The sequence below is a fragment of the Danio rerio genome, chromosome 7 (assembly GCF_049306965.1).
Source record: "Danio rerio strain Tuebingen ecotype United States chromosome 7, GRCz12tu, whole genome shotgun sequence".
NCBI classification, from domain to species: Eukaryota; Metazoa; Chordata; class Actinopteri; order Cypriniformes; family Danionidae; genus Danio; species Danio rerio.
Window position 1 is genome coordinate 3,074,965 of NC_133182.1, and position 25,096 is coordinate 3,100,060.

At 38.2% G+C, this 25,096-nt stretch overlaps 2 protein-coding genes across 4 annotated transcripts in view; one reads left to right on the forward strand and one right to left on the reverse strand.

The window, feature by feature from the left end:
* Window positions 1-407: 407 nt before the first annotated feature.
* The window catches only part of si:ch211-285c6.2, a 96,792-nt gene continuing 72,103 nt past the window's right edge, over window positions 408-25,096 (forward strand). The window contains exons 1-5 of one of the 3 annotated variants that reach the window (XR_662036.5): window positions 408-646; window positions 807-897; window positions 4,549-4,610; window positions 5,350-7,756; window positions 8,374-8,945. The gene's annotated coding sequence lies outside the window, so the exon portion shown is untranslated. Of the gene's footprint in view, window positions 898-4,548; window positions 4,611-5,349; window positions 7,757-8,373; window positions 8,946-25,096 lie in introns of those variants that run through there. The other 2 variants (XR_662037.5, XM_073907851.1) reach the window with 2 other exon arrangements.
* Window positions 17,795-24,595, reverse strand: si:ch211-285c6.4. Its single transcript, XM_021477654.3, has 3 exons — window positions 24,180-24,595; window positions 23,188-23,252; window positions 17,795-19,607 (listed from the first exon to the last, which is right to left on the reverse strand). Exons 2-3 carry the CDS (start codon window positions 23,202-23,204, stop codon window positions 17,987-17,989), a joined length of 1,638 nt encoding a protein of 545 aa, XP_021333329.1. The 5' UTR covers window positions 23,205-23,252; window positions 24,180-24,595; the 3' UTR covers window positions 17,795-17,986.

Genomic DNA, 25,096 nt, shown 5'->3' on the forward strand with positions numbered 1-25,096 from the left:
TCATTAACTAAGTTTAACTTAAACATGATTCACATGAGTTCATGTGTGAATTAAGGTAGCCGCCATTCACACATGAACTCATGTGAATTACGTTGTAGTTAAAGGCAATTCATAATTAGTGCGTACCTTAACTCATCATTACTTCATAATAAACTAATGTTTAGTTTACATATTAATACATCATAATTCATGTACTGTTATTGTAAAGTGTTACCGAAAAACTGAACATACACAAAGACAGGAACGAGAAACAACAATATACTGATAACTAGCAGTGAACCACTGACTGAATATATACCCAGCAAAACAGGCAGCAGCAGGAGCACACCAAATAAGTCAGCTGCTCTGTGCGTACACTGCCAGAGCTAAAGGCAGACACACCCACCCTCACACACACGACATGACTCATATCATACAGAAAGAATACACAGACCCACAACTGACGGATCTCCCGAGAAGAGTTTTAAATGTTTAAAGCGTGTAATCTGCTTGTAGTTTTGCAGACGTGATCTAAAATTTAGGTATATGCGTGAATGGTTAAGTGTGTGTCATGTACACATCTTTTTCACAGCAATTCCTGTCTAACCCGCTCTGGAGAAGGACAAAGGGATGGAATGAGGAGGAGGAATATATCGAGTTACTGAAAGTGAGTTGTCAGCTTGTTTTAAATAGGTTGGAGCTCGTTGTCTTTCATTTGGAGATCCGCAAATGCTTAAAAACTGAAACAAATCGTCTGTTTCTGTTCCTGCTAAGTTTGATTTAATGTCTGCTGATTTGCTGTAAAACTCATAGTTTCTCTGTTTCAGTGCATGCATTGTATGGTTTGTAGGACTTCAAGTTTCATCACATCGTTCATTAAGACTTAAAACTATCAAGACGCTCGATCGAGACTAAAAGGTGGGTTCATGTACTAATGAAACTTACATATGTACAGTTTGCAGTAAGTGAAACTGTACTAATGTACTAATGAAACTTACATCTGAACAGTTTGCAGTAAGTGAAACTGTACTAATGTACTAATGAAACTTACATATGTACAGTTTGCAGTAAGTGAAACTGTACTAATGTACTAATGAAACGTACTTATGTACAGTTTGCAGTAAGTGAAACAGTACTAATGTACTAATGAAACGTACTTATGTACAGTTTGCAGTAAGTGAAACTGAAACCAGACTCAATAAATAAACACATTTACTACATTTCAAATTTACATTGTTTTAGTCTGCACTGTAAAACGCTGGGCTCTACACAACCCCTTCATCTCATCTCAACACAAATTAAAGTTAACTTAAAGGTGTTTACAATTTTAAGTTGATTGAATAAAAAAACAATTAAGCTGTCCGTTAAATATCTCAAGAACTGTTTTTCAGCTCATTTAAAATAATTAGCTTGAATAAGCAGCAACAATATATTGATTGTAATGTGTTTGTTGTTTTGATGTGATATTATAGTGTGTCGTATCACTGTATCTGCTTAATGCTGAACACTGATCGATTTATAAGATTTTGCCAAAAGCTAAACCCTTACCAATCCTACAAACAAAATTAAACATGACAATTAATGCACAAAATTAATGGAAGTAAAAAAAAAAAAAGCATGTGAAGTAGAAAAATGCATATTATTAGAATTTCATTTGACGCTCACAGTTGCTGATGGCCAATTAATGTTAGAATCTGGTATTGTCTCAGCTATTATTGACACGTCTCCACTGAGCTGTTTGACTCATCAATTGACATCAATAATAGCATTTCTTTTTATCTTAGTATGTCAGAGCATTATTACATTGTGTGTTGATCAATCGGTTTATTGGGCAGCATTCAATTATTAAGAAGGAAAGAATTTACAAAGAAAATATAAATAAATAAATAAATATAGCAGAAAATGTACAGTATTTTCAAAATTAATATTGACTAACAAACTCTTTATTTAATAATTGATTTTATAATTTTAATAAATTTTTATAATATGAAAGGGAAATATCAAAGCTGTTTGTGGTCATAAACACTGTTCGTTAAGACCATTTATCATTCAATATTACTTTTTTAACATTAATATATATATATATATATATAAATATCTTCCATTCATACGCACGCGAATGCGTCAGACCGGAAACGTGGGGTCGTGCATCAAATTTCGCAGGTTGCTGCGGTGCAAAGTTCAAGCTTGGTGAACTCTGACCTGCAAAATTGCATCACTTGACTGCGTAAGAACAATTGAGGATCAAAACACATCCTCTCTGGACAGAAATTTAAAACATGGAGCAATCGCTCGCTTTTTTGAATGTCTAGTAAGCTTTTTAATTAAAGTTTAATCCCGCCCCTTTTCGCAGTGCGGCACAACAGAATATCGCATGCTCAAACTCTAATGTGACCGCAGCTTTACTATTGTTTTTTTTTCTTTTGGCTTTTTATGCTATACAAATAATGTGATTAACACAATCACTTATAGCAGCCAAAATAAAAACTGCATGATTAAGTTGCGGTCACACTGGACTTTTCTCCCTATAGACTTCCATTCATATGCACACGAATGCATCAGAGCGGAAATGCAAGCTTGTGCCACAAGTTTTGCTGTTCAATATGTTGCAAATTTTAAGCTTGGTGAACTCTCACCTGCGAAATCGCATCACTTGACTGAGTGAGATTAATCGAGGATCAAAACATGACCTCCTTGGACAGGAATTAAAAATATAGACTAATCACTCACTTTTTAAAATGTCTAATCATTTTGTTTAATCCCATCTCTTTTCACAGCTCTGTACGACAGAAGTTCACAAAAACTAACTCTAGTGTGACTGCGGCAGTAATCGATTTTAAATCGAAATTGCAATTTGAAGAGTTGCAAAAGCTGCGATTATTTCAATTATTATTATGGTGAGGGAGATGAGAGTGAGTAATTAAAACGATCCAATTAACATTATTTAAAAAGCAAACAACTGTCACAGCAGAACCAACAAGCCCCTATTTCACTACGATGGAGACGAAATGAAAACTGTAAACTCCATCTCTACTCCTCTCTCTCTCACTATGTGTGTGTGTGTGTGTGTGTGTGTGTGTGTGTGTGTGTGTGTGTGTGTGTGTGTGTGTGTGGACCTTTGAACTGCTTGTCTCTTGGCTTTTACAGCGATACTTATGGACAAACACACACACACACACACACACACACACAAGCGTGTAACTCTGCAACACATTTTTCTCCACTGCATATATCATGGCTCAGCTGTGATAACCGCACATTATTATGCCAATATACTATAACAGCGGCCGTTTATCTGTATCTGTGACACTCATCTGTAAATAATACCAAAGCAATGCTGACCGTTGGAGCCAATCACAGACCTTTCTGTTGAGTGCGGGAACACAATGACATCTAATGTGTTTAAAAGCTTGCTGGACAATGCAAAGAAAGCAAGTGGGATAACATTTATTATATCATATTAATATTGTATACTACTAACCCAAAAACACACCTACTTTACAGACAAGTACACCAATAAGTGTACAAATTGAGCGCATCGGTGGTTCAGTCAGGCAACAATGTCAGAGTTCAGGTGTGGGAAAACAGAGGGCTCAAATGCATGAATAAAGATGGGTTTATTATTATTAAAAATAAAAGAAAAAGAAAACAAAAACTACCCTGAGGGGGAAAACATTAACTAAACAAACTTAAACGGGCTGGCAGAAAAGGACAGGAGAAAGCAAGACCAGATCATCAGGACAGGATAACGATGAACTGGCACATTACAACAGATATGAGGAAGCTATAAACAAGAACAAATCAAGAGACAAATTGGTGAACAGAACAAACTAATAATGGGAAAACAAGATGGATGAAACAAGACAATAGACAGGAGAAAGAGGCAAACACAAAACCATGAACATGCCCATGTGCTACACACAATGGTGACATACTGTATTTAATGGATGAGTTAAAATGTCCTCCTATAAATTATATAATTCATTTCTTAAGTTACATTATTAAATATTCAAGTTAAACAAATAATTAATTTCTCTAATATATCCAGCCAGGTTTTAATGAACTTACAAGATGGTCAAAAACACTTCTGCAACTTCTGCAACCAGTTCAGGAGATCAGCCACTTTAACGAGTACCGAGTCATAATATGAAATGTATTTATTGGCCATATTAGTATTTTTCTTAGTTGGATGACAACATAATTGTTTTAAATAAATATCACTGATAAATTCTAAATACATTAGGAAAATGCACCAGAAGTCAGTGGTTACAGGTTTCAAACATTGTTCAAAATAAATATTTTCTTAAGTGTTTAACAGAATTTAAAAAAGAAATGGTTTGGAACAAGCCCAGGGCAAGTAAATGATAGCAGAACTTTAATTTTTTTGCACTTTCTGCATTAAAAAACATCAAATCATCACAAATTTTGTTTACATGAAGTAAATAATCATTGTTCATGTACGTCAGTTCAGGTTAATTTAACAATTGTCACAGATTGCAATAATGTATGTTGTGTGAAATATAAAAACAGATTATATATCCATTAGTGTTTTTTTTTTCTTAATCACAGCAACAAGTTCATCATTCAATTTCCATCTGAACAAAAGCAAAAGAGTCTCCAGCAACAATGGAGTAAGTTGATGTTTATATGCATTTACTCTCTGTATATGTACTTTTTTTATTAACAAAGTAACAAAACATTGTTATTATTTGTTGATCATATCATTTTACCACAACATTCAGGTTCCAGTTCACTAAATAAATCAACATGAACTAAACTAGATAAAATGACTTTCAAATGTTTTTTACAGCATTTAATCATCTTAGTTGCTAATTTCAACCTTTACTATTATGCAATCAAAATTTGAGTTCACTTGTTTTCTTTGTATCCCCACTCCCATATCTATTTATTCATATATATATATATATATATATATATATATATATATATATATATATATATATATATATATATATATATATATATATATATATTTTTTTTTTTTTTACTTCTAAATTGGCATTTATCTACTTATTAGTAAATTACTTTCATATATTTGTTATCATTTTTATGATCCACTTTTGTAGTCGATATGGACTACTACCCATGTCACAATTTCTTTAAAGTAGATTTTAAATGATTGCATTTTTAAAAGCACATCCTGGTAATTGTGAATAAACATGCCACAAAAAATCAGTCGAATCAGATTAACTCATTTTACTTACATTAAACTCACCTAAACCATCTCAAGATGTATTTAGTTTCATAAAGTATGTTTAACTAAGTAACAAATATATTTATACACTATTAATTATTTTTAATGTTATTATTATTACTTTTACACTATTGTTATTATTTGTTTTCTTCTAGATCTGAATTTAATCATCTCAAAGAGAAATTTCTTTCTCTTTATAATCGTGATTTTGCTGAACTGGAGCGGTCCACAAAGAAACTGCGCAGAATCATGAGTACGTTTGAAGAAGACTTCAGAAGTGCTACTGAAGGCCTTAGACTTGAAGCAATGGCATTAATAGCTGTAGGAGCCACTGTGATTGCTGGAATTGCTTTAGCTCCATTTACTCTGGGGGCATCTGTTGCTCTCTCAGTAGCAGCACTAGCTGTGGCTGCAGCTGGTGCAGTCAGAGGTGCAGTGTTCAATGTGAAAAAAATACTGCAGCAAAAAAATATAAGAAAAAATATGGATGCAGAATTGAAGAAATTTGAGCTAACCATAACTCCAATAACTGATGTACTAGAGAACCTTAATCATTGTACTGTGGAAATATCGAGAAAGTTTGCTAAATCAGAGAATGACTTTGGCTTATTGGGTAAATTGTGTTTCTCTGGCATTGAAGTAGTTCGCATTGCACCGGCAAGGGACATTAGTAAAGTGGCTGCGGAAGTGTCGAAGACTGTGCGACTGACTACAGCTCTTACAGGAATTTTTGAAGGGACTGGACTTCTATTTGACCTCCTTACATTTCTTGAATATGACAAGGCATTCGATGACATGAACAGACCTACCTTAATTCGTGGCCTAATAGATGAGACTGAAATGAAGTCAAAAGCTGGAGAATTCATTGTTAAAATGAGGAGAGTCATTACTGATTTAGAAACCATCATTGAAGAAATCAGAAAGACAAAAGAGAAACTGTCAAAACTAAAAATCCATCGACTGCAAATTTCTTGGCCGATTCTGATAATACTGCTACTGCTGCTGCAGTTGTTACAAATAATAATATAATGATAAAAAATAAATCATGATTAAAAAGAAACAGGAGTTTCCTCCAAATTGGATTAACATGTGATTTTCCATTTAATTATCTCATTTCACAAATGTCCAAAGATAAACATATTTGCTTATCATATTTTATTATATTCTAAATTTCTGTCTGGTTCTCGAATCTGATTGGCTGATAGCCATGCTATATTCCCCTAATAACAGCACTTGTAGAGCCTCCTCATCCTTGTGTATTACTCCGCCCACATGGAGTGACAGCAAATCAATAAACTCACTAGAGCAGGGGTCACCAACCCTGTTCCTGGAGAGCTACCTTCCTGCACATTTCAGTTGCAACCCTGATCAAACACACCTGTTTGTAATTATCAAGTGCTGCTTTAGGTACTATTAATTGTTTCAGGTGTGTTTGATCAGGGTTGGGACTGAATTCTGCAAGAAGGTACAGATGTTATTACTTCAATGTGTTCCTTTTGCCGCCATTCATACCGTGGCGACGGCGGTAATTGGTGCACTAGCAGCTTTTGACCGCTGGGTGGCACTTTAACCACAGATATTCAGCTTTGCCTTTTCACAATACTAAACAGATGGTTCTGTATGAGTACCTTATGTGAGGTGATGTGTTCAATTAAAATATCATTATCAGTTTTCTTAGTAATAAACACGATCTTACACTTTACTGTATATGTTTTAGAAAAGATACATGGTGAGAATAGTATAGCCCTAGGCTGCAAAAAGCAAATATAAGAATTAAGTTCTTTAGCCTTTATTCAATTCAATTCAGCTTTATTTGTATTGCGCTTTTACAATGTAGATTGTGTCAAAGCAGCTTCACATAAAAGTTCAGTTCAGTTTAGCTCAGTTCAGTGTGGTTTAAATCATTACTGAGAGTCCAAACACTGAAGAGCAAATTCATCAATGCGTATCTCTACAGATCCTGAACCATGCAAGCCAGTGGCGACAGCGGAGAGGAAAAAAAAAACTTCACTGATAGGAATGTGAAGAAAAAAAAGTGCCCTTTAGTACCCTATTAAATTGTGTTGGGGTGAAAATAATGTTTCGATTTCTTTGACCATCATGGCGATGTTATTAAAATCTTAATGTGCGCATATGAAAAACAGCAAAATAATATTAAGAATATCGTGCCGGTGGAGCACATCACCTGATTGTGAACTTGTGATCACCTGAACTTACTTTATCAGTAGGCTATTTATTATTTATTACAGGCTATGTTACAAATATTTGACCAACTGCCACCTAATGTAAACACTCTCATGTTTGAATAAAGTAATTAAATAAATGGGCATATCTGCACGCAAAGTGAGCCGCATAATATTTATCGACTGTTTATTTTCACACACAAGTAGAAAAAGAAATAAATTTGCTTGTTTAAAAAAAGCATTCAAGAGTTCACAGTTAGCTGATGATTGATAATAAAGCTAGTTTGGCGTGCTGTCCCGGGAGAGAGCCCTGAGCTTAAAAGATCCTCGAGCCCTGGGCTCCCTCCCGTTGCAAGGCGAGAGGGGAGTTTGAGCTCAGGTAGAGCTTGATGACTCCCCTTCTTGCTTGTTGTAGCTAAGACTCGGATATGTATGCTGAAATGTGTACTCAGAGTTTAGCTAATGTTTTTTGATTAATTGTTTAAAGAGCTTGTTTTTGAACTGTGGGAGGAAACCGGAGGACCCGGGGAAAACCCACGCGACCACGGGGAGAACAAGCAAACTCCGCACAGAAATGCCGACTGTTTTGGAAAGGAATTAAACCAGGGGCATTCTTGCTGTGAGGCAACAGCGCTAATCGCTGGCCACCGTGACGCCTGTTTGAAAGGAGGGAAAGTAGGGTTGGGTGGGGGGGGGGGGGTTCTTCAAGACGAAGATATTGAGATGAGAAAAGTCTGGTTATTTATAGTGAGTTAAGGATCGTCTGATAGGATAATCACTCATTAGCTTAAGTTGGAACAGCTGTGAACAATCATAAGCAAGTGATCCTCTCGAAATTTGTTTATAAATAAACTTCACTTCAAGAGTTCACACTTAGCTGATGATTGATAGTAAAGCTAGTTTGGCGTGCTGTCCCGGGAGAGAGCCCTGAGCTTAAAAGATCCTCGAGCCCTGGGCTTCCTCCCGTTGCAAGGCGAGAGGGGAGTTTGAGCTCAGGTAGATCTCGATGACTCCCCAAAGAAGCCTTTTGCGCATGAGACAGCAGCCACGTATCGAAGAAAACCCCCCAAGAGGCATAAGACAATGCTATATCCGGCTGCTGGATATAACTTTGTGGAAGGAGATAGAGGAGAGATGCTCTTGCTAGAGCAGAGTTTTGAAAGCGACTCCGGGGGAGTCTAGGCAGTGGCATAGGAGGGGCTGGGAGTGACTCCTGCGGGAGTCGAGACTCTGGGGGGCTCTTGCGGGAGAATGGGGGGGGGTTGGTGAAGACTTTAGCAAGAAGTGGCCGTGGCATGATTCCTGCGGGAATCGAAGCTCGTTTTAGTCACTCCTGCGGGAGTTAGAGCTGGGGAATGATGGCCTATGGAAAAGAGAGAGAGAGTAGCAGAGGAACTCAATGCTAGAAGAAAGATAGTATTGCGACTGAACTGGTCGCTAAAGAGAAAAGAAGCGGAGGAACTCGCGCTGAAAAGATAAGCAGGGGTGGGAGGGGGAGAGATGGGAAACGGAAAAGGGGATCAGAAAAAAGGGGGACGGAGAGCGGAATTACTTAACGCTGAAAGTAGAAAAAGAAGAGGCTTTTAAATGCCGGAAGGGAGATAGAAAGAGGGGCTGAAGATCTTGAGGCCGGAAAAGGTAAAGGGGGGAGGGGGGGAAACTAGTGGGCGGAGGGGGCACTGAGACCCCTGCGGGGGTCGAAGCTCAGGGCGATCCCTGTGGGGAACAGAGCCGTGGGGAAGGGGGGGGGGGGGGCAGGGTCTAGCAAGAGATGGGAGGAAGGAGGGGGCGGTAAGGGCTCTTGCTACAGAGTGGCTGCTAAGGGTTGGGCTGGGTATGGGCTTGGCAGGACCCCTGCGGGGGTAGAGGTTGAGAGTAACTCCAGAGAGTTGGAGCAGAGGAGGGTAGGGAATGAGGGGGAAGCGGAGTATAGCTCGAGAGAGGAGAATATGAAAGGTAGCTAAGAGGCTACTCAGAGGGAAAATAGGAGGAAATGGCAGAGTCGTGCTCGTGCCCTTGAGCTCCGGTGGTTGGGTGTCAGCTGGAGAAGATCAGCTGGGCTCCCTTGAGATGGTAGTGGTTGAGGCGGATGTATGATTTGAAGGCTTTGAAAGACCAGCATCCGGGGATCTGAATCTGTCGTTGGGAGAACCCATGATGGGCTGCTGTGGTGGCTGCCCCAGTTCTGAATGAGCTGCTGGAGAATGGTTCTGGGGGGAATCATGAGGCGGAGTACTTCTTTTAGGTGTTTTTGAAACCAAAAAACGTGTTACTGGACGCTTAGCGTCATCAGTAAAGAGGGGGGCGATAAAGTTGGGCTCTTCGGTTCTCCTAAATGTAAAGGCTAAAAAGGGGTTGGAAAGCGCAATGAGTCAAAATGTAAATGTAGTGCCCCCTCCGGATCTGGTCTGTTTTGCTTTGCTTGACAAAGAATGAAAGAGTTTCTTTGTTCGTCAAAGTCAGATCAGATATGGTGGGGTGGATGGAGGGGTTAAAGTTGGATGTTATGGTTAGTTCAGAACATCTTAGGAGGCCAAAAAGACAGGGTGTACATAGCGTTGAGGGTGCGGGCTGTGTGTGTGGAAAGGTATCAGTAGCGTAGTGTGATAAAGCCGGTGGCTTTGGGCAATATCATTTCTGGATATTGTGGGACTGGTGTTGGATGGGAATCGGCCTCTGGAGCCAGTCGCCAAAATTTCTGGAAAAAGAAAAGAGACAGAGTCAGCCATTGAATTTTTTTTTTTTGAGATACATGATACATGACCTGATACATGTTCAGCAACTATACAAAACTGTTTATTGGCTGTAGTCCAAGTTTAGCGCCTTAATGGCATGAGAACGCCCCTTAATGAAGCATTGGACAGCCGCTTCAGTGTCGCAGTGTACAGGGATGCTAGATGCAGCCCATTCGACGCCCCGCAAGATAGCGGCGGCGATGATGGGATATAGTTCAAAAGGGGATGATTGTTGGTTCTCAGGATTGAGCATTTGGGGGGGGGGCATAGTGAAGTGAACCCGCGCCCTTGGTAATATCCCCCGAAACCAACTGAAGGGGCTCAATAAAGAAATTAGTTCAAATATTGTGGGGTGGATTGAGAGATTGAAATTTGAGGTTAGTTCAGAACATCTCAAAAATCAAAAGGCTAGTGTGAACATGTCAGGTTTGGCTGTGTGAGTGGAATGTATCCTTAATAAAGAGTGTGAATGTATTTGGAATGGGTGTGTAGTGTAATAGGTTGGAGAGGGTCAGCTTCTGGAGCCGGCAGTCGTGATCTCTGAAATTAAAAAACAAACAGAATTAGAAATCAAATCTTTACAACATAATACATGTATGGCAGGCATGAAATTGTTTTAGCTGATATCCATGCGAGGCATCTTAAAAAGGGCATGGGCGACTGTAAATGGAAGCCCCTTATATGCATGGCCTGATAGCTTCGTTGACACGTTGTGTAAGGATGGTAGGGGTGGGCATTAGTCCCCTTACGGCATGGCAGATGGATGGAGAGCTGAGGATATGGGTTGTGGCTTGTCTGGTAGTCCTGGAAAACTGTTACCTCTTGAAGACTGAGCAGGTGAAGTGATAGCGAAGTGGAGTTTAAACTTCTATTTATAACAGTCAAGTGGGAATTTGTTTCTTTACCGGTTTATTTATTTATTTTTCCACATCCAACTGACTTGCTATATAATCTTGTATATCAACACATGAGTCACTGGCATATTACAATTGGACTTCTGTGCTTGATGGCATAATGTTTTCCAATAGCTGGCTAATATTTACTGGTTGGGTAATAATCTTTTTTTTTTTATTATTATTTTTTTTTTAGAAGTTAAATGGCTATTGAATTTTTTAAAAATTATTATTATTATTATTATTATCATTAATTAATATATATATATATATATATATATATATATATATATATATATATATATATATATATATATATTTAATTAATGAATTAATTAATATTATTATTATTATTGTTATTATTATTTTTTTATTTAATATGTCAATTGCCAACATCAAACTTTATAAGACTTAAAAGCGATGTCACCACTTAGTAAAACTGTAAATGGAATGTTAGTAATGGCTTTACTTTAATCTATGAATAACATTTTGTTGTAATCTTAACTTTACTTAATTCACAAGCGTGTATGGCAAAATTCATTCATAAGGTCTTAGCAAGAGAGTCGAGAGAAAGGGCGGGACCATCTCCAGTTATTCAGAGCTCATTGGATGGTGACGCTTCTCCTTACAGCTATTGGCTTAGGAGTTTCAGTCAGGCCATGCAAAAGGTGCAAAAAGCCCGGCGGCCATTTTGTTTTGATTTTATAGTGAGTTAAGGATCGTCTGATAGGATAATCAGTCGTTAGCTAAAGTTGGAACAGCTGTGAACAATCATAAGCACGTGATCCTCTCGAAATTTGTTTATAAATATACTTAACTTATTTTGCAGATATTACACAATATGAATACGTGTAATAGTTTATTTAATTCAGGACAAACTGGGTGACAATGATATGCAACAAAGATGAATGTATATGCTTGCATTAAAAAAATACTGTGAGCACTAGCTTGACAAAAAAAAAAAAAAAATGAATTGCGAGAAGATTCAATGATTAGCTAGTTTTATTGTAAATGTTAAAAACAGTTTACAGTGTAGATACTTTAGGGGACAATGAGAGTGAAGGGGGTCACACACTGGATGCGCCACGCATATGACAGTTAGAAATATCACACACCAGTTACGCACATTTGAATGTTATTTAATATGAAACTATGCAGATGGCACGCTGTGGCGCAGCAGAACAATTAACCTTAGTAGTGGCTAAGCACCACAGACAGTGGCCGACTTGCAGCTGGTGTGCATACCCTGATAGAAATCTCTGTTTATAATTCTAAAATGTGTGGTGCAATGTATGCGATGTGTGACCTCCTTATGAGTGCAAACAATAACTGATAAATGTCACCATCATGGCCAAGTAAAATATGAGGCCAAAAAACTGGTACATTTTACATTTTACATATTAATGCAGATCATTTATATGTATACAGGGAGAGAATTGTAAACCAATTTTTATTTTTAGAATTTACTAATTTCATACACACACACACACACACACACACACACACACACACACACACATTTATATATATATATATATATATATATATTTTTTTTTTTTTTTTTTTTTATAGCGCAGAACACTTTAACCCTGCTCCTGAATCCCTGCTATTCAGCAGAGCTCAACTGTAAATCAAACACACTAATGCTTTTCAGGATCATATAAAATACACAAGCAGAAGTGTTAAAAACACTTCTACACTTCCTTCATACTGGACTCTAGGGGGCGAGCTTGCACAAACACCTACACAAGGGTAGAAGAGTCATCTGTGACTCTTATGCTTTAATAATAACAATAATATATAATAATAATAATAATAATAATAATAATAATAATAATAATAGTTCCTTACATTTAAATAGCACTTTTTCTGGGCACTCAAAGGCTACATTCACACTGCAAGGTTTAGTGCTCTAATCGGATTTTTTCTCAGATCTGAGTTTTTTGCATGGCTGTTCACATTGCTCTTATAAATGTGGCCTATATCAGATTTGCAGTGTGGACAGATCATGGTCCTAAACTGACCCGCATGTGCAAAAGTACATTACGTACATCACAACGTGTCTAATTATGCACACAATGTATACTGTATGAAGTAAGCATGTTGTCAGATCATGCTTATATGAATATTACCCTTTTCACAGACAACCGTGGAGTATTTCATGAACTGCAAATGATTGTTCTGCTACTACTAATGTGTATATCAGCATTTGAAACCTAAAATAAATCTCTTGTGATTGAAAACACTGATCATTTATGATTTATCAGTGGCGTAGCACAAAATGACCCACGAAGTGTTTCTAAACACAGGCCTGTGATCATTAAAGACACAGTGATACAGCAAGTCACATCTTACAAATACCTGGGGTTTTATATGGACAGTGTTTTTTGTTGGAGAACACACATTGAGAGTTTATGCACACAACTACAACAGAGGCTTTATTTTTTAAGAAGGCTGAGATTGTAAGGGGTGGGTAGCCATATCTTGCTTGTTTTTTACCGAGCTATGTTTGAGAGTCTTATTCGCTATGGAATCACAGTCTGGTTTGGAAACCTGTCTGTTCAGCTGAAAAATAAATTGGTTCATATACAAAAAACAGCCATGAAAATTATAGGGATAAAACAATATGAGCCCATCCAGACTCTATACGAACAGGCGGCTATAAAAAGAGCAATACGTATTAGCACTGATTCTAAACATCCCCTTTTCAGTGAATATCAGCGGTTACCATCAGGAAAAAGACTGAGAATGCCAATGTGTAAAACTAATAGACTGAAGCTTTCGTTTGTTCCTACCTCCATAAAACTGTTGAACTCTACCAATAACACTGCTCCTGCAGTACGCTAACACTTGACTGGGTTCTGTGTTTTATTTATTTATATTTATATACGGTCTTATTCTGTAAACAATGTATGTTCTTAACTGTTTGTTCTTAATTGTTTTGTTTTATTCATTTTTACTGTCTGTTTAGACAATGTTGTAGCACCTTTTATGCCCAAGACAAATTTCCTCTCGGGGACAAATAAAGTTAAACCTAAACCTAAACCTAAACCTAAATGCGGAGGCCCCCCTGGGGGGGTACGTCATACATCAATTTGCATATCACTGATGTCATCACGTTCTACCGTTTCTGTTTGTTTAACAGCCTATGATTAATAAGGGGGTATTTATAATTGCACTACACTTTATATAAGCATGTTTATTTAACTAAATGTATTGCTGTTTAAATACAGTATGTCATTATAGATATGTAGTGAATGTGCAGTAATCTCTCATATGTAATAAACTCAGACAAGTTCAGAAACTGTCACTAAAATATCTTTGATTGTGAACAAGAAAAGAATAAACGGTCCAATTAAATTGTTAAAATAAAGGAGAAGCAGATCGGTTTGACTGTACAAGGGAAATACCTTCACACTGCCTGTGCTAAATCATTTGTTGTTGGCATGCAGAGGGGTGATCTGCTCTCGGGCTGCAGGTGGGAGAGGCTGCTGTACGAGGACTGACTGGGCCGCCTGTCAGTGCTGTGAGGCGGGGGAGGGGCCGGCAGCATCACACGCAGCTCGTTGAGAAGAGTAGGGACGGTACAGTATGGACAAATAACAGACTAAAAAAAAATCTCCAATAACAAACACACAAAAAAGTTGCCAGATTTGTCGCTAGGGGGGTCTGAAAAGTGAAAAAAATCGCTAAGTTGGCAACATTGGCGGCAAGCAATCAGAATCAAGTAGTCCACCGCTTGAGAGGTGTTCAGAGATCACAGACCTGTGAACTTTGGTTCCGACCACAGTTGTTCCCAAGAGTTTGATTATTGCGGTTGCCGGATTATCAATTATTGAAAATCGCGACGACGCGGGGCCCCCTAATCACGCGGGGCCCCCCCACGGTGCGTGCCCTGTGGGCCCGTCCGCTACGCCACTGTGATTTATGACAACTACGGTGCGTGGCACGCTGACCACCGATGTAGTAAACTCATCAAGGGTTAATGAGCAGCCGCAGATTAAACTTTGACGGCGGAGTTGGTTTATCTCTCTTTGCAAAGTTATTTAATTTTACTTCGTTGTGAACAACAGACACGTGCAGAAGGGCGGTTTGGGTGCTCGAGCACCTGCCCTTTTTTTCTCTCGGAGAGAAAGTTCTTCCATCTTTGCACACAGATCCCCTATGAGCAACACCCACAACGCTCTTCGGCTTTGCGATCAATCTGTGCCTCAATCATTAACCAGATTAGTAAACAAGCACCAGTTATGCCTTAAAAATCTTTTTCAACATGAACAACCAACTTTCTGTGGTAAAATTGTTGTCTTGTGTGCCATTCTACTGTGCTGCTGAGGAGTAGAGGATGTTTGCAGAACCGAATGATGACGCATGTCACTCAAAGATTACGTAAAAGTCACATGAAATCCGACATAAACGTTCACACTGCGGTCACATTGCAAAACATCAGATCCATATCTGATTTAAGACTACATATGAAAGTGGCACAGATCTGATCTGAAAATATCAGATTCCATGCAGTTTGGGCTGTTCACACTGTCATCACCTGAGTCACATGAGGGGGAAAACATCAGATTCGGGCCACATTTGCCTGCAGTGTGAATGTAGCCAAAGTGTTTTACACATAGAGGGGAATCTCCTCATCCACTCCAAGTGTGCAGCATCCTCCTGGATGATGCGACGGCAGCCATTTTGCGCCAGACCACACACCAAACACCAGCTGATTGGTGGAGAGGAGACGAATGAAAGTGGAGTGATGAAGTCAATTATGATATTGGGAGGGTTGGGAGGCCATGATGGACAGAGGCCAATGGGCAGATTTGTCCAGGATTCTGGGGTTAAACCCCTACTCTTTTTCAAACAAAAAACATAGAAATAGATAAATTGCTCAAATATGAACAAAATAGAATTTAATTGTAACAATATATGGATTATTTCTGTTCTTCATGCCATTCTGTGTATTTAATAAACAAACTTTTACATTTGGCATAACAACATGCTCCATGTTTTATCCACGTGTGCTCTTTTGCATGTGAAAGCAGCAAGGGGTGGATTGTGTGCAGCTAATCAAAGGTAATAAAGTAAACAGAAAATAATAAACAAAAAATTTTGCTTTCCCAAATATTAAATAAAATGAAAAAAATTGTGTTTGAGTTGAGTAACTATTTAAAAGCAGACTTTCTAAGCTTTCAGCAGACTCCTGTTTGTGTAAGAAGTGTTAGCTGAGTTAAAGTTAATTTTTGGATTAATTATGTTGGCTTGAGAAAGCCAACATATAGTATTGGTATGCTATGCAAACATATTATTATTCCTTTTTCTCCTCCTAGGGCTTTAGGGCGTACTCACACTATGCTATCCGAACCGTGCCCAGGCCCATTTCCCGGATCATTTGAGAAGTGTGCATGCGCTGAATCGGGTTCAGGTACGGTTCACTTGGCCGGCACTGGCCCAATTGGAAAAGGTGTGCCTGAGTGCGGTTCACTTGGGCTTTGGCGCGGTACACTTGTGTGTGAGTGCAAAACATGGCAAAGCCCGAAACTGAAAGCGAGACGTGACTTTTAAGGGACTGTTTTAAATGGATTTATTAATCATTCTTACTGTTCAGTGAACGCAAACTGCCATAGCTTATTAAAGACACAAACCCCTCACTGCACGACATGCGCGCCTTCAGCTAACCTCCTAATTCCTGCATCACGAGGACTTTATGATTGTTTATGAGCGTCAAAAGTGGCTGATCTGTTCTGCGAAACATTTGACTGCTTGTCATTGCATTCCGAACGATATAACTGAAGAAATCTCCACTGTGCTGAGCAAGCTGCGCTTCTGACCAGCTCATCATCAATGACGTAAGCGTGCCCAGGCCCAAATGTAATGTGAGTGCGGGCCGACAAGCATGCTTTGGCCCGGTTCAAGGCAACTGTACATAGTGAGAGTACGCCCTTAATGTAATGACCAACAAATTTCTGTCAGACCTTTAGACTAGTCTGACTCGAGTTGCTCTTTTTTCCAACTAATCGAACTTTCGGTATTCCAAAAACTGTGCCGGAAAGCTCTGAAAAATCCTATTGACTTAACTTTACACAATAATTACGAAAGACAAATTCTTAAAAACATGTGATTTTTAACAATTGAAGAGGCTGTCAGCTGAGTAAAATTATATATTAAACTGGGGTGTAAATTTTACCCCTGGGGTGCAATAGCACCCCAAATGTGCCAATCGACTTACAATGACAAGTTATATTTAAAATGTAGAGACTTAAAATACCATTGACTTAACATTGGACCAAACTCCCCACCACCAGCTCTTCACCAACACTAACACCCCGCTGTGGAGACACTAGATGAATAAAGGGACTAAGTTTAAAATTATAATATATTGATATATATATATATATATATATATATATATATATATATATATATATATATATATATATATAGAAAGGAAAACATTGTAATTTGCATTGTTTTTCAACAGTTTCATTGATAAACAAACAAAAAATATATTAAAAAATATTTAGTTTTGTGTTTATTTGTTTATTTTATAAATAAATTTGCTGTTTATTATAAGTTTTATGAGAAAAAATATTATAAATTATAAGTTTGCCGGCTCCTGCCTCTTATTTCCTTAAATTAAAAAAATTCAGATTAATTTAATTCATGTAAATAAAAACAGGCAATAAAATTTGATTGTAATCTCATTATAAAAGCATATAAAACAATGCACCAGCATTCACCATGGACCAGCACTTAATGCATATACAATGTAGAAATGATTGAGCAACAACACAATTAAACAGTTTCATGTTTATAGATGCACACGTTTGTTTAATCAATCATCAATTACCCCTATATTAATTTATTCATTCTAGTACTTTATAAGCAGATTTTACTGAAGTGTATTACTGTTTAAATTAATGTTGAAGCAGATTACAGTATTAGAGAATACCACCTGCATTCTCACTGTAGGCAGCCTCCTTTCCACTATTTTATTTGTTGACTTGACTGTGTTTGTTTATTTCCCATTGATGACGATTTAGCCAGTCCAGCTTTTAGGTAACTCAGAGCGTCTTTATTGGCTTCTTCAGCCACTGCGATTCTTCTCATCTCCTCCAGTTCTCGAACCCAGTCTGCCTTCCCAGCTTCCCTGACTCTGGAAATGAAGAAGTCCAGATGCTGGAGGGTTGAGGCGGAGTCTGGTTTTAGTGCGAACTGAGACAGATGCTTGATGGTCTTGTAAGCATTAAATAGTAGAATTAATTTTTGGTCATCAATGTCCCGTAGATCTTTGTCAAGATTATCCATTATAACTGAAAATCTCTTTGTCTGGTCTTGGACTTTTTTATATTCCTTTGTAAATTCATCAAACTCTAAGACATAGTTTGAAGTGCTGATTACATATTTCTTGTTCTCTTTGACGTGTTTGCTGTAGTGGCACTTCCCTGTGCACACTGTGCAGTAGTCGTTTCTCATGACTTCACATTTTTTGGGACTGGAAACCCACCAGCAGTCAAACTCATGGCAGTTCTCCTCACAGACCGTGCAGGTCGTCGCCTTTCTGTTCTTCCATGATGCATTCTCAATGGGCACCTTTGTTTTGACTGTCTTTTTGACTTTAATGGGGAAGTTTCTACATTGTTCAATCTTGTCCTTGTTCTGTGTCATTGCCTCCTGAATCTGAAGTTTCTCAGACTTTTTCAGCTCTTTCTCCTGGATTCTCTGCTGCAAGTTGCAAATAGATGCTTCTAACTGAATGCGCTCATTCAGGACATATGAAGTCAACTCTAAACTTCTTCTGTTCTTTTCATCCAGAGACCGAAGAAATAGTTTTATACCATCCATACTGTCTTCCCAGGCATCTCTTTGAGCACGAATGTAACGTTCTTTAGTTTGACGAGCATCACCTTGACGATTGTTGAACAGGAAATGAACAGGTTCACCATTTCTTTCTCGTCTGCAGGGGATTTTAGCTTTATTAATGGCACCGAGGACATTTTTAGGATGCATACCATCAGAGTGTGTGATTAAAAACACAATGTTGTTCACAATGTCTTTCCCAAACAGAGACAGAATTGAGCTGATAATGTAGTGTTGTCTGTCTGAGAGACGATTCTTAGATGCTTGAATCACAAAACACACAGCATCGATTTCTCGAACTCCATCACTGCTCTGAAACAGAGCAGATAAATTCTCTGCAACTTCCAGATCTTTCTCCAGTCCTCTAGTGTCTCCGTAACCTGGAGTATCAATGATGGTGAGAGAAATGGCACTCTCTACAGGAAAGACCTCATACATGGTGATTTCAGAGGTTTGGGACTCTGACTGATCTCTGACTTCTTCTTCAGTGATTTCATACCACGTTTCTTCCTCAAATGTCACTCCCAGCAAGTAGTTAACCATGGTGTTGATGATGGTGGTCTTACCAGCGCCAGTCTCTCCCACCAGCAGGATGATTTTGCTTTGCCTAGTGACATCTTTTTTTTCAAAAGTCCATTTTCGGACTTTCCCATTTTCATCAAGTATTTTTCTTTCTGTGTGTAGACGGAAGAGCTTTGGAGGACCTTGCTGAATCAATGTTAGTCTGCGTGGTGAAGGGCGGGGCTCTCTGTAAAATAAGGAGAAACATTTTTCAGAATATTATTTATAGCAATAATTATTACATTTATCATAAAAAATACAGCCGCTTTATGTTGCATTTTAACATAAAAAATAATTATCAACAGACACTTAGGCAGCATCCGAAAACGACGTCTTACTTTCAAGTAGAACACAACAAAAAGTAACACTCCTAAAAGAGTAATGAAAAAAAATGATCAGGATAACCAGATTAATCTTTTTGCAATATTCTGAAGTGTGGGTAGGGTAGAAATGTCTACTAAATAGCATTCTAATCATTTCTGTCTAAATAATATTATTAAATTCATAGTGGCCACATGCAGCAATAAAACAAGTTTTACAAACAATTTTTTTGGCCTCTCATCCACAATCAGCAATAGTCCAATCAGATTAATTCAAGCTTAGAATAAATAGATGTATTTCGCCTTCTGACTTATGTTAATTTTGGAAGACCATATACTAGGAAGATACCGAGCCATTAAAAGCAATATCTACTCATCACCAGAATGCCAACCAATGGAGACTACACAACACCACCAGCATGAGCTCTGCTCTTCCAGACATGGCAGCAGCGGGACAATGCCACACAGCCCTGCCAGGAATTGGACAAGTAACCGAGGCTCCAGTGAGAGGCTGCAGGCCCATGTGCATTACCACAGCTCAACACCGTCAGAATTCAACATCTCCAACAACCTCAAGCCATCGACTACCTTCACCTGCATAACGCCCAGCCCCCCTCCACACTTCTATCACCCATAATCCCATTAACCCCCTCATACATCAACACAATTTCTTCAGCCTACTACCAGCTCCAACTCTAATGTTTATCCCGTACCCGCCCACTGTCCTCCCTCTAGCATCACCTCTTTTTTCCCTTTTCCTCCCTTTACCAAGCACTCACTTCCAGCACTGATCCAGCCCAACATTCCACTGTTTCTACACAAATTTCTACCGCACGCCCCCCTTTCACCCTTTCACCCTGTCCACTGCCACACCCCACCCCTCCCGTTTCTCTGGAACCACCCCCAGTCTCAAATGCAATCAAAAACCTCATATTATCAGGTGCTGACATTGACCTCACCACACTCCTTTCACCAATCACACCCCCTACGGCAGAACGACAGGTCGATTTCGGAGAATTCACTCTCACCCTTTAAATCATCCACCACCATTCAAACTCAAACTCTCTCACTAGCAGAATTGTATGTAGCTTTTTCTAGAAAAAAATACCAAATGGGTAACTCATCTAGCAGAGCAAAGGAAAGTGCTTGCATCTCCGTGTTAGGATGAAAGGTGCAGCAAGCGTATTTCCACTCCTAGCCAGGTTTATTAATTTTTCCACCTAGAGATTATACAATCTTGCAAATGTATTAGGTGTCTCACAGCCCATGGCTCTACAGATGTCTGCTAGAGAGGCACTAGCCCCTTTCACACATACAGACCTTTCCGGAAAATTGCCGGCAATTTTCCGGAAAGGTTGTATGTGTGAACAGGTCCTTTTTGAAAATACCGGTAAATTCGTTCTGGCTTTTTACCGGAAAGAGAAGTTGTAAAATTACCGGCAATTTGCCGGAATGCTGCGCTGTGTGAATGCAGAAGGAAGATTGCCGTAATAAGCGCGTGCATGTCAAGAACGTGCTGACGTGAGACGTTTGCTTTAGCCAATCACAACAGTCAGACGCATTTACGTCCGCGCGGTTTGTAAAGATAAAAGCCTTTGACAATTTTTCCAGACACATTTAGCTGCTAGAAGTTAGTCAGATCACATTTATATGTTCATCTTAATGCCAACTGTGTAAATAATCATCGATGAGATGCTTATGATAAGCCGTTGTTTGTTTATTTTCAAGCTTTGCGTGTGCCTGTGATACAGCCTATGAGCGCCAGCACACGCACATATTATGAACATCTCGACATGCGAAAGTGATCCTGCGAAAGTTGTTCACAATATTGATCATCCACAGAGTTTGTAATTTAGTCAAATGTTTACAAACACAAGCGCAGCCGTTTAAAGCTCATTTGTGGTGAATGATGTCAGAATTTACCGGTATTTTGGAATGGATGTGTGAATGCTCTTTTCCAGAATATTTCCGTAACGTCCTCGCCTGTGTGAACAGCGCTTTTTTCAATATACCGGTAATGTCGTTCCGGAAATTTTCCAGATATTTACCGGTATCACTGTGTGAAAGGGGCTACTGTGTGCTAACACCCAAGAGGAGGCGAAACTCCTTGTACAGTGTGCTTTTACTCTTGGGGGAAACAGCTCACCCTGGCATTGATAAGCGAGGGTGATGGCATCTACTATGCCCAGCATGCCACCATCTATCGCGTTATGATGAGTGGAGATGGCAGTAACTTAAACTTTTAGTGTAAAGGGGACAGCCTTCACTCCAGTTCATCATAAAGAAAGAAAAGCACAACCCGGGGGTCTTCTCTGTGAGATGTACACCATTCGTCAAACAGACTCCACTTTAGAGTGTAGGAATGCCTCATAGAGGGTGTTTAAGCCTGAGTGATGGTGTTAACCATCGTTAAGTGCTCCGCCCCCGTCTAAGGACCACACGTAGAGGCTCTGGGTGTGGGTGCCAGATGGTGCCCTGTCCCTAAGAAATGAGCTATTTTAGGGTAAATTTACTCTTTATTGAAACTGCTGTTTTATGACAACCCAGTGAAATGCCCAGCAATGGGAGAATAGACCTAGCTCAACTGCCACCGCTCGCATTGTCCGTAGTGTATGTGTGTGAATGAGTGTGTATGGATGTTTCACAGTGATGGGTTGTGTCTGAAAGGGCATCCGCTGTGTAAAACATTTGCTGGACAAGTTGGCTTTTCATTCCGCTGTGGCGACCCCTGATTGACAAATGGACTAAGCCAAAAAGAAAATGAATGAATGTATACTGCATATTGGGTTCATGCTTGTGTTTGATTAGTTTACCCAGAATGCAGTGTTTCATTGATGTCAAACTTTAGATCAATTTTTTTTTTGCTGAAAAATGCCTCTCTAGATTATTTTACTCTATTATTCACATACACTGTTGAATCGGATGATGAATAATGTGAAATAAACCTGAGATTAAATACTGGATGAGATGGGTGAATAAATGCCATAGTCAAAACACTGTCAACATCACAATCACTTTTTCTCTGATTGATTTGTTACTAGTGAGTTTTTTTTTTAAAGCACAGTTACAACAGCCACAGAAACAAAAGTATATTATAAAGGCAAGGGTCAGGAGTCCAACAAACACTGATATCTACAATAGTGACTAGACCAAACATTAATGCTTAAATCGGCTAATGTTTTTTTTTTGTAGATCAGTTTAATCATCCTCTGCTGAGACCTTTAATGAGAGATTTGATGTACTTTTCAGTTGTTTAGTGGCTGCATGTTGTAGCTGCTGTGTTTTATTGTTGTCTGTGTGCCAGTAGGAACTGCAGTAAATCACAATTAGATTGACAGTTACTATGGACAGATGAACTTAAAGTTATAAAGATTTCAAAAAGATAATTATAAGATAAATCATACATTTTCAAAAAGCAAATATTACAAATGAAGTACATCAACTTACGTTACACTCATGCTCATCGCTGGAATGAATGTCCTCACAACAAATCTTTAGTCTCTCTCTCCAGCCTGCTTACAGCAAAACAGTGAAATCATGATACATGGGAAATAACTGTATCTTGCCTTTTATTTTAAATGCCTTTAAGCATTATTAAATATGCATTTTTGGGATGTTTGCACATGATTACAAACAGTTGCACATTAGTTTTTTTATTTTATTTTTTATAATAGCCATGTTAATAAAGGCTTTTACATTTTTTTCACTTATTTTATAAGTGCCTTAGATTGATTATTGTTTTGCATGCTGAAAGACAACTCATATATTAATGTAATCTTATAAATAAATAATAAAAGTCCCCCATCCACCAGTGTTTTAAATAGTCAATTGTTAAAACTTTTCATAAATTGTACTGCTTTGCAGGAAATGTGTTTTGTCTGCGCTGAAACTAAAACATTGACCGATCACAAATTATTCGTCAGCATGTTTTTTTTTTTTGTTTTTTTTTTTTTTTGTGCTTTTTATTTGTTTGTTTGGTCAAATTGACAAACTGGAAAAGAGTAATAGTGTTTATGATTTATTTAGGGATTCATTCACAGCCAAATCAGTAACAATATTTTAACCTCTTCCTAAATGTCAAATTAAACACATGAGTTTCCTACAAACTTTTCTGAAAAGCATGAATTCAAATGTTAAATTTAATGTACTATTAGATCACTACTTTACTACTGCAAGTTATAAAATGTGTCAAAGCAAATAAAATTCGTAGTCTCGTAGAATTTTAAAACCTACAATGAGTACATATTGTAAGTTTTAAAATGCATGATTAATTTAATATATAATGCATATTTGAGCATGTCAGAGTGCTTAAAAGAGCAAAGTCATAACAAACCTGCAAACCCAAGCTATTTTATAAAATCAGTGCCAAACTTTTAAAGAGTAAATAGTATTCAACTGCTCATAACATAAAGAGAAGAAAATGCTGATGTTTTTCTTACCTTCACAGAGAAAACAGGACTGTGAATAATCCAGAAGTGCAGAGGTACTGATTGTGTTTACTAATAGTAAATCTGCTTAAATTTGTCAAATAATAACTGCACTTGAAGATGCTTCTACAAGTACGAAACCATGTTCATGCTTAGTGATTTTAACCCCGGAAATGTTGAGGAATTTTATTAGTATTTTATGAACTCAACCTTTGCACTCAGTGTATGAATTCTGAGTAGTGTTTGACAGATAAGATTAAACAAATTTGCTCAGTCTTTACTGGTTCTGATATAACTTTTATTCAGTTTATTTAGAAAACTTGTTCTAAAATAATTTCAGTGTTCTTCATATTTAATAATTGGCAACAGAACAATCTTTCCCTGATCTGCAGGTACAGCTGCAAACACCTTTTTCTAAGCCTAAGCTCTACCCAAGCTAATTGAACTACAGAATCATAAACAGAATCATAAAGGAAAAATAGAAATGTGCAAAGAATCAAAGGTTCATTCTGGAAGATATTCAACAGATTTATAAGAGCTTTGAATCATTTCACTTTTATAGAGAGTCCAAAGTTAACCTAGCAACAATCCAGATGTACAGTAAGAGAAAGGGGTTATGAAATCTGAAACATAAAACATATTGACAGTCATACAAATGAGTAAAGTGAAAAGAGGAAATAAGACTAAATACAGCTGCCAAAGAAGATAGTGGATGTAATGTATCATTTTACAGTACAATCATGGGAAGTTTAGATAATCTTCTGGAAGAGACAGACAAAGTTGGTTATGGGCATAATGAGGGGGAAACCGGAGCACCCGGAAAAAATCCACGCTAACACGAGAAAAACATGCAAACTCCACACCAACTAACCCAGCCGGGACTTTAACCAGTGACCTTCTTGCGCTGAGGTGATTGTGCTACCCACTGT